The 13,365-nt window shown below is 36.6% G+C and overlaps 2 protein-coding genes across 3 annotated transcripts; both read left to right on the top strand.

Moving 5' to 3' along the window:
• The first annotated feature begins 934 nt into the window (after positions 1–934).
• LOC126595578 (importin subunit alpha-2-like) lies at positions 935–5,080 on the top strand. 2 transcript variants are annotated; one of them, XM_050261857.1, is made up of 11 exons: positions 936–1,295; positions 1,454–1,550; positions 1,664–1,755; positions 1,844–1,975; positions 2,087–2,272; positions 2,364–2,527; positions 2,610–2,688; positions 3,201–3,329; positions 3,814–3,941; positions 4,033–4,404; positions 4,509–5,080. In XM_050261857.1, the coding sequence occupies exons 1-10, from the start codon at positions 1,086–1,088 to the stop codon at positions 4,400–4,402; spliced, it is 1,587 nt and encodes a 528-aa protein (XP_050117814.1). In that variant the 5' UTR covers positions 936–1,085; the 3' UTR covers positions 4,403–4,404; positions 4,509–5,080. The 2 variants fall into 2 exon arrangements, with proteins under 2 accessions (XP_050117815.1, XP_050117814.1); XM_050261858.1 differs by lacking the exon at positions 3,201–3,329 and having other exon boundaries at positions 935–1,295.
• A 2,644-nt stretch (positions 5,081–7,724) lies between these two features.
• On the top strand, positions 7,725–8,927 carry LOC126595606 (GATA transcription factor 15-like). Its single transcript, XM_050261889.1, has 3 exons — positions 7,725–8,145; positions 8,241–8,372; positions 8,456–8,927. Exons 1-3 carry the CDS (start codon positions 8,125–8,127, stop codon positions 8,711–8,713), a joined length of 411 nt encoding a protein of 136 aa, XP_050117846.1. The 5' UTR covers positions 7,725–8,124; the 3' UTR covers positions 8,714–8,927.
• The last annotated feature ends 4,438 nt before the right edge of the window (positions 8,928–13,365 follow it).

Consider the following 13,365-nt stretch of genomic DNA (forward strand, 5'->3'; position numbering starts at 1 on the left):
TTGGAGTGGTCGAAGTCGACGGTAAGTCATGTACAACGGGAAGGAAATTTGGTGGCTCATCGGCTTGCTCGGCAAGGGCTTACTTGTACTGAGGAGATTGTGTGGTTCAAGGAACCTCTAGATTTAATTCTGGATATTTTGTTCGAGGAAGGATTGTAAGTTTGATTGTTCATTTGATGATAGGTCTATTGTTGTGCGAGACACTCTTTTCCTTCGACCAGGTTGAAATCCCTGACAAGGTTTTTATCGAGGCCCATTTTGTACACTATCCTCAGTTTGTACGAATTCTGTTTATTTAATGAATATCGTACTTTTGTTAAAAAAAAAAAAGGTTGGTATATAGTTTTTTATTAGCTAAATTTCTAAATGATGTAAAATAAAAAAAATTTGGTGTAACCTCGAAGCATTTCTCTCTTATTTGTAAAAAGGGATAAATTGTTTGAAAATATAAAATATTTTAAATATTAAAATAAAATTAAGTCAATTAATATTTTGTGCATTTTAGTAACAAAAAAAAAATTAACAATTGACATTGACTTTTTAGCTCATTTGAAAGTGTATTTCAAATGATTGAATCGTTTTAGATGAAATGATTTTAAAACTAATGTTTAATAAAAATAGAAGTAAATTATGAAAAACAAACACTTAAAATACTTAATGCTTTTGGACCTCAAAAATATATTTTTTTTAAGGTATTTTTTTATCATTTTAAAAGCAGCTCTAACGAATTCTTGGTTGGTGAAAAAATTTATTCGTCAGAAAATAAAAGAATGAAATGTGAAATTGTTTACTAGCATAAATTTAATTATTTTGGAGGAATAAAAAAATTATTTTACAATAATGAAAATACCTGAAAAACCATAATTAGTTAAGTAACCAGCGCTTGTAAAATCCCGAAAAAAAAAAAAAAAAAAATTTAAACACCCGATTGGGGCCTATAGAAACCCTTCGCTCTTCCTCGGTCCCTCTCTCTTTCGAATACTCAGAGAAGTCCAATTTCTAGGGTTTTCTGTTGCTCTCCTTCTCCGTCTCCAACCCATTGGGATCACGATCAATCTCCCTTAGACGTACTCAAATCGTACGACATGTCGCTGAGGCCGAGCGCGAGGACCGAGGTCCGCCGGAACCGCTACAAGGTGGCGGTGGACGCCGATGAGGGTCGTCGCAGGAGAGAGGACAACATGGTGGAGATCCGGAAGAGCAAGCGCGAAGAGAGCTTGCTGAAGAAGCGTCGCGAAGGCCTCCAAGCGCAACAATTCGCGCCATCTCTCCAGCCATCAAATCTCGAGAAGAAGGTAACAATTTTGCTAGGGGTTTTTGTTGCCGATCTCTTCAATTGTGGCTTTGAATGGATCCGATATTGGACATTTAGGGTTTGAATTGATGTTTTGAGCAATAGGTTAGGGTAAAATTCAACTTATCGGTACTTATGTGGGTTTGTATATGATTGCAGTTAGAGAGTCTACCTGCCATGGTTGCTGGGGTTTGGTCTGACGACAACAGTTTGCAGCTGGAGTCCACTACTCAGTTCCGAAAACTGCTTTCGATTGGTAATAATACGTGATTTTTTTGAGTTTTTTTTTCTCTTTGTGTTTGTGTTTAATGTTTTTAGTTTACATGAAAAATTGGTAGTACTGATATAATCTAAATTTTTAACTTGTAGAACGAAGCCCTCCGATTGAGGAAGTTATCCAATCAGGAGTTGTTCCCCGCTTTGTGGCATTCCTCATGAGGGAGGATTTTCCGCAACTTCAGGTCCGAATTCTTTTCTCTGTTGCATTGTTATTTATGATTGTCTGTGTTTTTGTTTAGTTGTGTTGCTGATGTATTTGATTTTGTCTAGTTCGAGGCTGCTTGGGCTCTTACAAACATAGCGTCAGGAACCTCAGAGAACACCAAGGTGGTGATTGAGCAGGGGGCAGTCCCAATCTTTGTAAAGCTTCTTGCTTCTCCGAGTGATGATGTTAGGGAGCAGGTATATGTTAACACTTATTGGCGCTGTCTGTGGCCAATGTATAGATTGTATTTTACCGGATAGATTATAGTTATACTAAACTGTTTCTGAAAATCTATTCCGAAATTGTAGGCTGTGTGGGCATTGGGAAATGTTGCTGGTGATTCCCCTAGATGTCGTGATCTTGTCCTCAGCAGTGGAGCCTTGATGCCGTTGCTTGCTCAGTTGAATGAGCATGCAAAGCTTTCAATGCTGAGAAATGCAACATGGACACTGTCTAACTTTTGCAGGGGCAAGCCACAGCCTCCATTTGACCAGGTTTGTGCCTTGTACTGCCCACTGTTTGGAATTCAACAATTCTTTGATTTATCTTTCTGGCGTTTTATTAACTTTAGGGTCTCATTATCAGGTGAAGCCAGCACTTCCAGCTCTTGAACGTTTAGTTCATTCCAATGATGAAGAAGTCTTGACAGATGCCTGCTGGGCACTCTCGTATCTCTCGGATGGCACGAATGACAAAATCCAAGCTGTGATTGAGGCAGGTGTCTGTGTCCGACTTGTGCAGCTCCTCTTGTGAGTGTTACACTCTTCATCTCTGTGCTTTTACTTATCTTTTATTCGCCCATGATACTGATGGTTTGTTCTGTTGTTCCAGACATCCATCTCCTTCTGTTCTCATTCCTGCACTTCGCACTGTTGGTAATATTGTGACCGGAGATGATCTTCAGACTCAGGTATCTGGACCTTGAATTTCTTTTTCACTTACGTTTTCATTACTTGTGTTATTTAAAATTTGTTTTAGAATCATACAGCAATGATTGTTTGGTCAAGGGTATTACCTGACAGCGTTAAACTATGAATTTTTCTTTTACGTCAGGAAAATGTTAAGCATTTTTCGGTAATTCGAAATTATGGTAAAGACAGAACCTAATTGGAAAACTCTGTTGGTCATGTCATACAATATTGGGTGCTAGTTGATCATGTCTAGAATCTGAAATTCTGAATAACTTATTTACATCTTATGTGTGTTCAACATGTGAATCTGAAGGGTTTTTTGTTTTAAGTTTAAACCTTTATAATGAAAAAGAAATCCCTTTGTGGTTGAATCATGGTGATTGTAAGGTTATTAACTTGGTACTAATTACTAAATCTGATTTTACCATTATGTAATGTCATCTTGCTCTCATTATGTGACCCATTTTTATTTTTATTTTTTATGACCATGACAAGTAACTCTTTTCTTCAGTGTATCATCAACAATGGTTCACTCCCATGCCTTCTGAGCCTGCTGACTCATAATCATAAAAAGAGCATCAAGAAAGAAGCTTGCTGGACAATCTCAAATATTACAGCTGGAAACAGGGATCAAATACAGGTAATCATTTTAAAATAAGTTATTGTATTGATTATCCTCATTTCTAATATTGGCTACTGATGTCTTTACACTCAATTATTGTATATTTTGAGAATATTCTTGTGTATTATTGCTTTATGCATGTTAGTTGTTACAATAGATCTCTTGTTAAAATATTGGGGTTTTCTGTGTGGACATTCTAGCATTTCGGCAGTATCTACTGTCCTAAGTTCTGAACATGACACGTCTCTCTAACATTGAAACTGATGGTTTTGTTTTACTAGTATCAACTTTTTCCGTTCAAGTTTGGAGGAAAAGTTCATCATACTAGTATTTAACTAAATATGAGATTCTCAGTTTATGTGGGAACTTTAATTAGATAACTTGCCGCAAGTATGCAAAGGTCATCTCTTATAGAAGTGAATCATTTGAAAAGCTATCATTTAAATTTGTGTTCATGAAAATTAGTTATCCATGTTTACTAATACATTTTAAAATGACGCAGTCTGTAATTGAAGCTGGTTTGATTGGTCCTCTGGTCAACTTACTCCAACATGCTGAGTTTGACATAAAGAAAGAAGCTGCATGGGCAATCTCAAATGCTACTTCTGGTGGCACTCCTGATCAAATCAAGTGAGTGTTCTCGTAATTGCCTTCTTTCGGTCCTCTTGGTTCTCTAGCTGTAAGGTTCTTATTATGTTTGATTTTTCTTTATGGGTCTCAGGTACCTGGTTGGCGAAGGCTGTATAAAACCATTGTGTGATCTTCTTGTATGCCCTGATCCAAGGATCGTCACCGTCTGTTTAGAGGGGTTGGAGAACATTCTGAAGGTTGGGGAAGCTGAAAAAGCTGCGGGTAACAGTGAAGTTAATTTGTATGCCCAGCTGGTTGATGATGCTGAGGGTCTAGAAAAGATTGAAAATCTACAGAGTCACGACAACACTGAGATCTATGAGAAGTCTGTAAAAATTCTGGAGACATATTGGTTGGAGGAAGACGAAGAGACATTACCAGCAGGAGACGGATCCCAGCCAGGCTTCCGCTTTGGAGGGAGTGAGGTTCAGGTTCCATCTGGTGGATTCAACTTTAGCTGAAGGTATGCAAAACCAGTCTGAGATAGATGGTTATCCTAAATACCGCGACAGGTTCTGACGTAATTGTGTCCCTGTTATTTACTGTTTTGGTTTTCAAAAATTGCAGGAGCTTGTGATTGAATGGAGCAGAAGTTTCTGATGAGGGTCAAGTTTGGGGTCAAGTTGGAGTGGGTCGGGGGCATCTTGTGTGTCTGGTTTCAGTCTGGTCCGGTGTCCATTGTCGTCAGAGATGCCAAGGTGGGTCAGTTTATTCTACTATGACCGAATAAGAAGAGATGGGTGGGTTCAGTTGTGGCACATGAAGTTTGGTCGGCAGGGGTCATGATCGCTGCCTCTTACCATGAAATACTATGGGAAGTGTCGTAGAGGCTCGTTGCTGCATGAACAGGGCCCTTGAAGGAATGTGCTGGTGAGGGTTTTCTTGAATGCAGCATCGAGTTTTATAATTTGGAGTCAATAGTTTGTACGAGTAAATTTAGTTTTTCTGAAGAGTCGGGGATTTGTTTTGCCTTGTCAAGTGAATATAGAGTTGATGAAGTCATTTTCTGGTGTATTGCAAGGAAAATGATTAGTGGTGTTTTAGTAATATGACCTTGTGATTGTTGTATTATATTTTTCTCCATATTTCCAATTTTTACACCTGGAGCCTAGTTTAAAGTTTCACCTCTGAGTTTTTTACTCCGTATTTGTCTCACTTGGTTTTGTTTAATCAATCTGTTTGTTTTCGTCTGATTTATTCAATTATCAACTTTTTTTTTTTTTAGGAAGAAAGCCATTTGTATGGACCGTCGGGGCAGAGTTATTTTTGTTTTGGTTGGGCCTACCCACTCTATTTGTTCCACAAATCTACTGGGCCATTTAGTCAATGGGCTGGGCCTTATAATTTGACATACGAAGACAAGAGTAAAAAAAGGAGGTAATTAGACGATGAGGTAAAAGTAAAACATGAAACAGTACAATGTGTGTGTGTATTATAATACACAAGTGTTTATACTGTAGATATGAAGATAAAACTGAAGGAAGGGCATCGATTTCCACAAAAACCAACCGAAGGATTTTTAGGGTTTTGGGAGTGACAGAACAAATCCACACTTGGGAAAACGATGTTTCACATTTTTTTACCAGCAAATCGATATATTGCCGCAATTTTCATGCTTTTTTGTTTTTATCTTTTTGTACGCATGTGAATTGTTTTCATGCTGTTTCCCTTCCTTTTTTAGAAGCCAACTTTTCAGGTTTTTATTTTTTTTATTTTTTATTTTTTGCAATTTGCAGGAAAGAAGATCAGTAATAAAAACCTCTGATTTTCTCAGAATGGTAAAATAAATAAATTTTGTATGATATGAACATCATTGAAATTTGAAGATTGCCCCCTATAGCAGCACAGCACAGCAGGCATGCTAATTCTGCGATACATTGATTGGGAAAATTACATTTTAACCTTTGTATTTTGGGGTATGTGATCCCAATGTGGTCCAGGGTTATTATTGGGATTGTGGTGGGGACAGAAACAAAAGGTGGGCCATCACCATGAGCTTTCATTTTCCTTTGCTATATCATATTACTGTCTTTCTGGCAAATTTTTGTCTCTTGTTTCCTTCCTATCTATCTATCCATACAATTAAAATATTACAAATACAAACCTCGTGAATAGCGGCTACGGATCAAGAGGCAAAGAGTTTGAGAGGCCCTCTTTGGTCTTTTCAATCCAATATTTTTATATCGGCTTCTGTGTTTGGGTGAGTTTTTGTTTGTGATTAGGGTGGTAATGGGATGATATTTAGAGGATAATAAAGCTCATCTTTCATGTGTGGCTTTCACCTTGAGGCAGCTACTTCTACATGTATTCCTATGGCTCTTCAAACTCCTCAACCCTTTTCCAAAAAGAAAAAAAAAAATTAATGCATTAGGTTTGATAGTATCATTACAGATATCATATTTTTAGATCGCATTTTTCTGTAATAGCACGCGATATCTAATACATACTATTTATATGTCAATTGCTACAAAATATGATATAAAAATATGATCTTAAAAAAATACCACTCTCTCGTCGTTGCTGTATTAGCACTTGATATAGAGAAGCTTTCTCTTTTTGAATAAAAATACTATTATTATCTTATTTTATACAATGGAAAAGATTAGCACCCTAGACATAAATGAGTTTGAAAGGAATTACTTAATGATAATGTTAGGAAGATTAAATGTATAAATAAAATTTTATAAAATAAACGACCTAGAAATTGATGATTGGAGTATTACTTAACTGTTGATTAACGTGCTCATTTTTAATTGGTAACATAATATTTAGTTTGCAAATTTAGTGTACCCGCTAAAATACAAGTTCAAACAACTAGCCGATCCAATTATCTTTTCATGTTTTATGACAAGTTTTCCCAAACGATGAGAATACACAAAACTAGCAGATACTATATAAAAAAGGCAATTAAAAAGACAGGAGTTCAGAAGTTTTGGTTCACTCACAAAGATTTCAAAAAGTAGGTAATTATTGACTCCATCACAAAATAGTATCCCTTTTTAGCAACGGGAAGAAAATTCAAATTCAAAAACTCACTTAACGTTAGAAATTAGAAGTAGAAATTCCATCGAATTAAATCACTACAATGGCTTCCCGGCAAAATTCAATTCACTTAACCTTGCCATATAAATTTAGTATATATAATATAATACAACCATAAATGGATGGAAAGTTAAATGGATTCCGTTGAAATAAATTGAAATAAAAACCCAAAAGAAATGAGGTGTCATTCTTTTAATTCATTTTAATTATTTATTTATTTTTGGTCAAATCAGAATTAATTTATTAACCTTTATTAGAAATATTTGGATTTGCCGCCAGCGATAACATGTTTTGAGCCCCCAAATGGAAGTTGGACGTATCAAACGGTGCAGAACCTACAATCTCTCTGGCTCATTCGTCACTCACTCACTCCCATTCCAAATTCCATTTAACAAATGATCCTCTATTACAATGGTGAAGAAGAGTATTGTTCTTGCATCATGCCGTGTAGAGTTTGTCCTATCGATTTTTTAATTTAACATCTACCCTGACAAATCTATCATTTAACAAAAAAATAACCATTCTTATTTTTTTTGAAAAAAAATCCAAATGCTAAACCCAATTGAATTTTACCACCCAGTTTATGGCGCCCTTTTTTTTTCCCAATTCATAAAGCTTTTGGCGCGGTTGGCTCCCGTTGGATCGGATGTGTGGTTTCTTCCCGAACCGTGGGTATTTTCGTCATTTCAGGTTACCCGGGCTAGGGTTTCTTTTACAATTTTTATATCTCCTGCGCGGCGGGTGTGAGTGTGTCGGTTTGTTTCCTCATTTTGCCTGCTCACTGCGCAGCTCTCTCTCTCTCTATCCCTTCTCTCACGGCATGTCGGTTTGGTCCGAGTGTTTAGCCTTATCATCCCAATCACCACCCGCCTCCATTGCTAGCCTCCTCTGTTTTTCTCATTCTTTTTTCTCTCTGCTTTTTCGGAAAGCTTTTCTATAAGAACTTTTGATCTCAGCTTCTGATTTGTGATCGATCTCCTTCCTTCTGGTTCCTCTGTTTTTTCCATAGCTAGGGTTTTCTGAGTCACTAAAGTTTCTTACTTCACGAGAAACCAATCGTTCAAATTGATCGCGACCTAGTTCGATTTCCCATCTTTTCTCGACTGGGTTTGTCTCAGATCTTCAAAATATCTCATACAGAATGTTGGATCCAAGCGATAAAGTGAGTTTATTTGATCCAGAGCTTTCATTTGATCTGGGATTTTCGGTTTTGATCCGAACAGTTACTGATCGGATCGGGTTTCTGTGTTTTTACAGGGATCGGAGTCGGAGGAAATGACTATCAAAACCCCAGATGCTGCGTCATCGGAGGAAGGCTTTAAGAAGACCTGCGCCGACTGCGGAACCTCCAAAACCCCTCTGTGGAGAGGCGGTCCGGCGGGCCCTAAGGTCATTTCACCTTCCATAAACCCTGAATGTTTTTGAAATTACTATTTTGGGTTGTGTTCTGATTTTTTATTTGTGCTTTGCAGTCGCTATGCAATGCATGCGGGATCAGAAGCAGGAAGAAAAGGAGGGCTATTTTGGGATTAAACAAAGAAAACCCCAACGATAAAAAGGGCAAGAAGAACAAGCAGCTCGGTGACGGCTTGAAGCAGCGTCTGTTGGCTCTAGGAAGGGAGGTTTTGATGCAGCGATCGACGGTGGAGAGGCAGCGGAGGAAGCTCGGCGAGGAAGAACAAGCGGCGGTGCTGCTGATGGCGCTCTCATATGGCTCTGTCTATGCTTAAGCCTATTTTAGAGTTATAAATAATGTTATTAATTTTAGGGTGCAATGGCAATTCTAACCTCCATTTTCAGTGTAATTTCACCCCCTTCTATTATCCTGTCTCTTTTATTAGTGGAAATTTACTTTGTTCTTTATTTTTTAAGAGTGATCGAGCAAATGTAGAATTTTGGAAGATCTTGTTCTAATTTGCTCATATAATTCTACTAATTTTGGTATATTGTGCGGATTTTGCAAGAATTTTTTGGTCACTTTGATGAATGTTTCCCCTTTTGGCCCATCATCAAATACCAACCCACCGAGCATAAAGGTGGAAAAATGAAAGTTATCTTGTATTGAATGAGAATGTTTTCCTGCAATTTGCCTATTTGTTCTGTTTGTCAACTGGGAAAATGGGGTGAGAGTACAAGACCTTTGGAGGGAATTGAATTTTATGAACAAATAGAGGGAAATTCAAAAAAAGATTTTATTTTTTGGTTTCTAGAGGGAAAGTTAGATCAACAAGTAGAGGGAAATTCAAAAGATTCGAGTACTTTTTGCAGGTGAAGTCTAACGGTTGGGGATATTCTATGTGACTTTTAGAAAGATGAAACAAGAAAGATATATTGAGAGAATTTAAGATTGAGAGCACTCACTCTATTATTCTATTTTTCCACTTACATTATGATTTTACCCACTATAGAAGTAGAAAAATTAAAATGCTATTCTTAAAATACCTCTAGGAGAACAACGGGGTAGGGGCAGGGGAAGTCTCTGCCATTTTTCAATGGGGTGTAATATCTACACATTCATTTTGCTTTTCACACACCCCTTATTAATTTATGTCATTTGATCTTCTTCAATTCATTCGATCCGACGGCCGAAAATAAAGAAGGTGTGTGAAAAGTAAAAGGAGGTGTGTGAATAGCACATCTTTTTTTCAATATCTATTCCGTCAACACACTCATCCCTTCCTCCAACCTCTTCGTATTCTAGCCTGAATCTTTCCACCTACCCCTCTCCTCTGCTGAACCCTCTCTTCTGCCAAAAGGTCCATCTTCCATCAAACCCAGCCCTAATCCCTTCTCCTTTGTCTGATTCACCATCGACCCAACTTCTTCACCGAATCAAATCAATCATATCACCTAATCAACAAAGCAGCCCTTCTAAATGAACTAAAAGAAGGAAGTTGAGGTTTTATCATCAAATCAATTGGCAATATGGAGAGTAGCCCAACATCTCCTTTATCTTCACATCCTCACACGCTTCCTCACGTGTGGTGAATTTTCAAGCCAAACACGTGGACACACGAATTCGGTGACGTGAATCATGTGTAGCTGTTGAGCGTCACGCAGCTCTGATACAATGAAGAAAGTTAAGGTTCCAGTATAAAACCAATTGGCAATATAGGGAGTAGCACAACCTCTTATAAGCCCTTGCAATATTTCTCTTTTCACCAATGTGAGACTCTTTAACCTTAACATCCTCACACTAGAAGCAACAATACCGAGTTTTAAAGATTTAGATATTAAAATGTCATTTTCTAAAAAATCATTTATCAAATTGCATTTGGAAAGCACAAAACAATGGTTGATCATTGGGCATGTATCGTGTCTGGGTTTTTTTTTTGTTGTTGGATCATGTATGGGTATTTGGCAACAGACAAGAAGGGTGTTTGTTACGGGTGAAAAGAAAAGTAGGGTCTAAATTATAGGTATAGCCTCAATTATAAAGTATAGTCTCAATTATAAAGTATAGTCTGAATTTCTAGGCAACTTAATAGCACTCAAGTTAATAAGCCAGACTGATGCGCCAATTTATTAACCAACACAAAACCGAACTTCTAGGCAACTTGATAGCGCTCCAGTTAATAAACTTGAATGATGCACGGGTTCATTAATCAACCCGAAACCATTTTTAAAGCCTAAATACTAAATTAACTAGTGGTGCGGTTTCAATGCTACGAGTGATATAACTGTTTTAGTCATTAAATTTGATTTTCCTAATTATTTAAATATTCTATTTTGAATTTCAGTTACTTATTTTTCGTACAACTATATACTAAGTACGATGGAAGAAAAATTGATTAATTAGATAAAAAGAATTGGATTAACAAAAAGAAGGAAATGCAGTGAAGTGGTATTTACTGCCATGCATGATGCATGCATCTAATTTTGGATTTGATCATGATTGTTATATGATGAAGACGGCTGCTAGGTCCTTGTAGCGCCACAACTATTGGTGAATAATAGAAAGACAGGAAGGAACTCAACGGATCGTCTTTTTCTTCCCAAAAGGGTAAATCCTGCATTGACTTCTTTTTCATTGTGATTTGTTTGTTAGCCACCCTATCAGGCAATGGCGCCGTCACTGTCTGCCAGAAGCAATAGCATGCACCAATTTACTTCTACGTGTGTGGAATTTAAAATCATTTGTGGCATGTATTTACCAAGAAAAAAAACTTTTATTAAACCAGCTGGTTAGGTCACTCGTACAAATGATGAGTCCGTGTATTTGTATTACGTTGAGTAGAATGGTACTTAAATACAATTGAGTTCATTCTTACGTGAGAGTATTTATCATCTAAATGTTCGAGTTGCCATATTCAAGTTTTTCTTGTATTTATGGTCCTTATTGACTAAAGGTGACAAACTTGAATATCACGGATTCATATAATCCCTATTTTTTTCTCCCTCGTTGTGATTTGTCATATGATAAGAGAAATAAAAGAGATTACTATAATTTTGAAATACATTCATAGCCCAAAACGGGATGAATATTTACTGAACAAGACAAGAGATTAACCCCCAAGATCACCGGCGGTCACCCACCACATCATAGCCTCTTGTCTTGGGGGGGGGGGGATGATGTTCTAGTTGAATATCAAAGTGTAGGATGAACAAACGAATACAAACTACGATATTATTCTATTAATTGAAATCAAATAAACAAGAGCAAAGACGACTGTAAACTCAAGACTATAAGCTTAGGACTAGATTGTGACTGCTTATTGTTCTACGAGATATAAAACATCTATTTATAGTGAAACTAACCTAACCCTAATAAGCAAGGAAACAAAACCCTAATTCTAACGGGTTAGGGAGAAAAACCTAAACATTAAAATAAACCTAAATATTAAAATTTTCCAACAATTCCTTCTACGATGATGTTGGACAATTGCATATGATTCACAATTCTAAACAAGAGTTGTATTAACTTGTTTCATGTAAATCTTTTTCTCGTAGATGATATGAGAGTGAGTCAAAGCAATACCTCCCTCCTCATAATGTACAAAATGAATTGAAAACCATGAATACATGCACAATGTATAAAGATTATGCGCTTGGGAGTGGGACGGTTTGTTGTTGTCTAAAAGTGTTTCCAAGCTGACAAGCTAGCTATATTATTTCCTTGTTTTGTTATTTATGTCATGGACATATATACAAGACTATATCAAAAGAATTAGTATAATACTCTTAAAGATGGAAGCCATTTAGTAGTTGGAACCTTAAAGCTAAGCGCAATAGCCAAATATGTTTCCCCCTTTCATGTCAACACTATTATTTTAGCTTCACCAAATAATAGCATTGAAAGAACACTATTATTTTAGAGCACTTTGCTACTAGATGGTGCACGGTTGTTGAATGCTCAAACTTAATATTCTTAATTACTTTTTGTGCCGGATTTTAAGAGCAAGTTAAATGACTTGAATCATATGTTAATGCGTATTTCGCAGACCAACATCAAATATTATATGATCTATTTTTTACTTTTAAACCAAATTGAACTAAACTCGTCACTTGTGTCTGTTTCCCCAACAAAACCAAAAGCACTCAATGCGTGCTGAAAATGATCACATAAACCATGCACCTAATCTAACTGCTTTGTAATTTTGATTGTTGGGTATGGACAAAACCTACCATGAGTGCCGCAATACATATTGGGTGACGTAGAAACACGTATGACTGACCGTTTGGCCAATGCGTGAATAACGTGGCTCTAGGGATGTAGCCACATAACGAGCGTCATAAGGGGCATGTCCCTTGTTTCTTCCTCAACTGCTTGACCCTTTGGATTCCGGAGTCCCTCCTGCCGTATAAGGCCCCTCCTCCTTTGTAGTCTAGCTCCGCCGGCTAGCTTTGATAACTTGTTAGAATTGGAATCTCCAACTCATAACTAGCAGGCAATGAATGAAGAGACATACCAGACTACTTGAACAATAAAATTAAATCTTTATAAAGCATATAGTTGCAAGTTAACTTTATGTTCTCTGGGTGAATGTTTCGGGGGTCAGACAGAATGTTGGATTTTGTTCATATGTCATGTTTTGGGTGATTTACTCTAGGGTCATTTTGGTTCCGGTCCTTAATCAACCTAATTGTTAGACTGAAACTTTGTTTGTTTAAATATTTTGATCAAGTCCTTAACATCATTTAAGAGATTTAACTCATGCATTTATGCATTTAACGTCCCACAAATTATGAAATTTAAACAAATTCAAATAATATTTTTAAAATATAATCAATACTTAAAAATAAATATTAGAGTAATATTGTTCTTCACAAAATTATAGCAAGAAAATAATGTACCCATATAATTATTAACATATTTTAAAAATTAACTACTGATATATTTTAAAACATAAAATAAATACATATAATTAGCATGGGTACATTT

Source organism: Malus sylvestris, chromosome 13 (assembly GCF_916048215.2).
Source record: "Malus sylvestris chromosome 13, drMalSylv7.2, whole genome shotgun sequence".
In the NCBI taxonomy this organism is placed as follows: domain Eukaryota; kingdom Viridiplantae; phylum Streptophyta; class Magnoliopsida; order Rosales; family Rosaceae; genus Malus; species Malus sylvestris.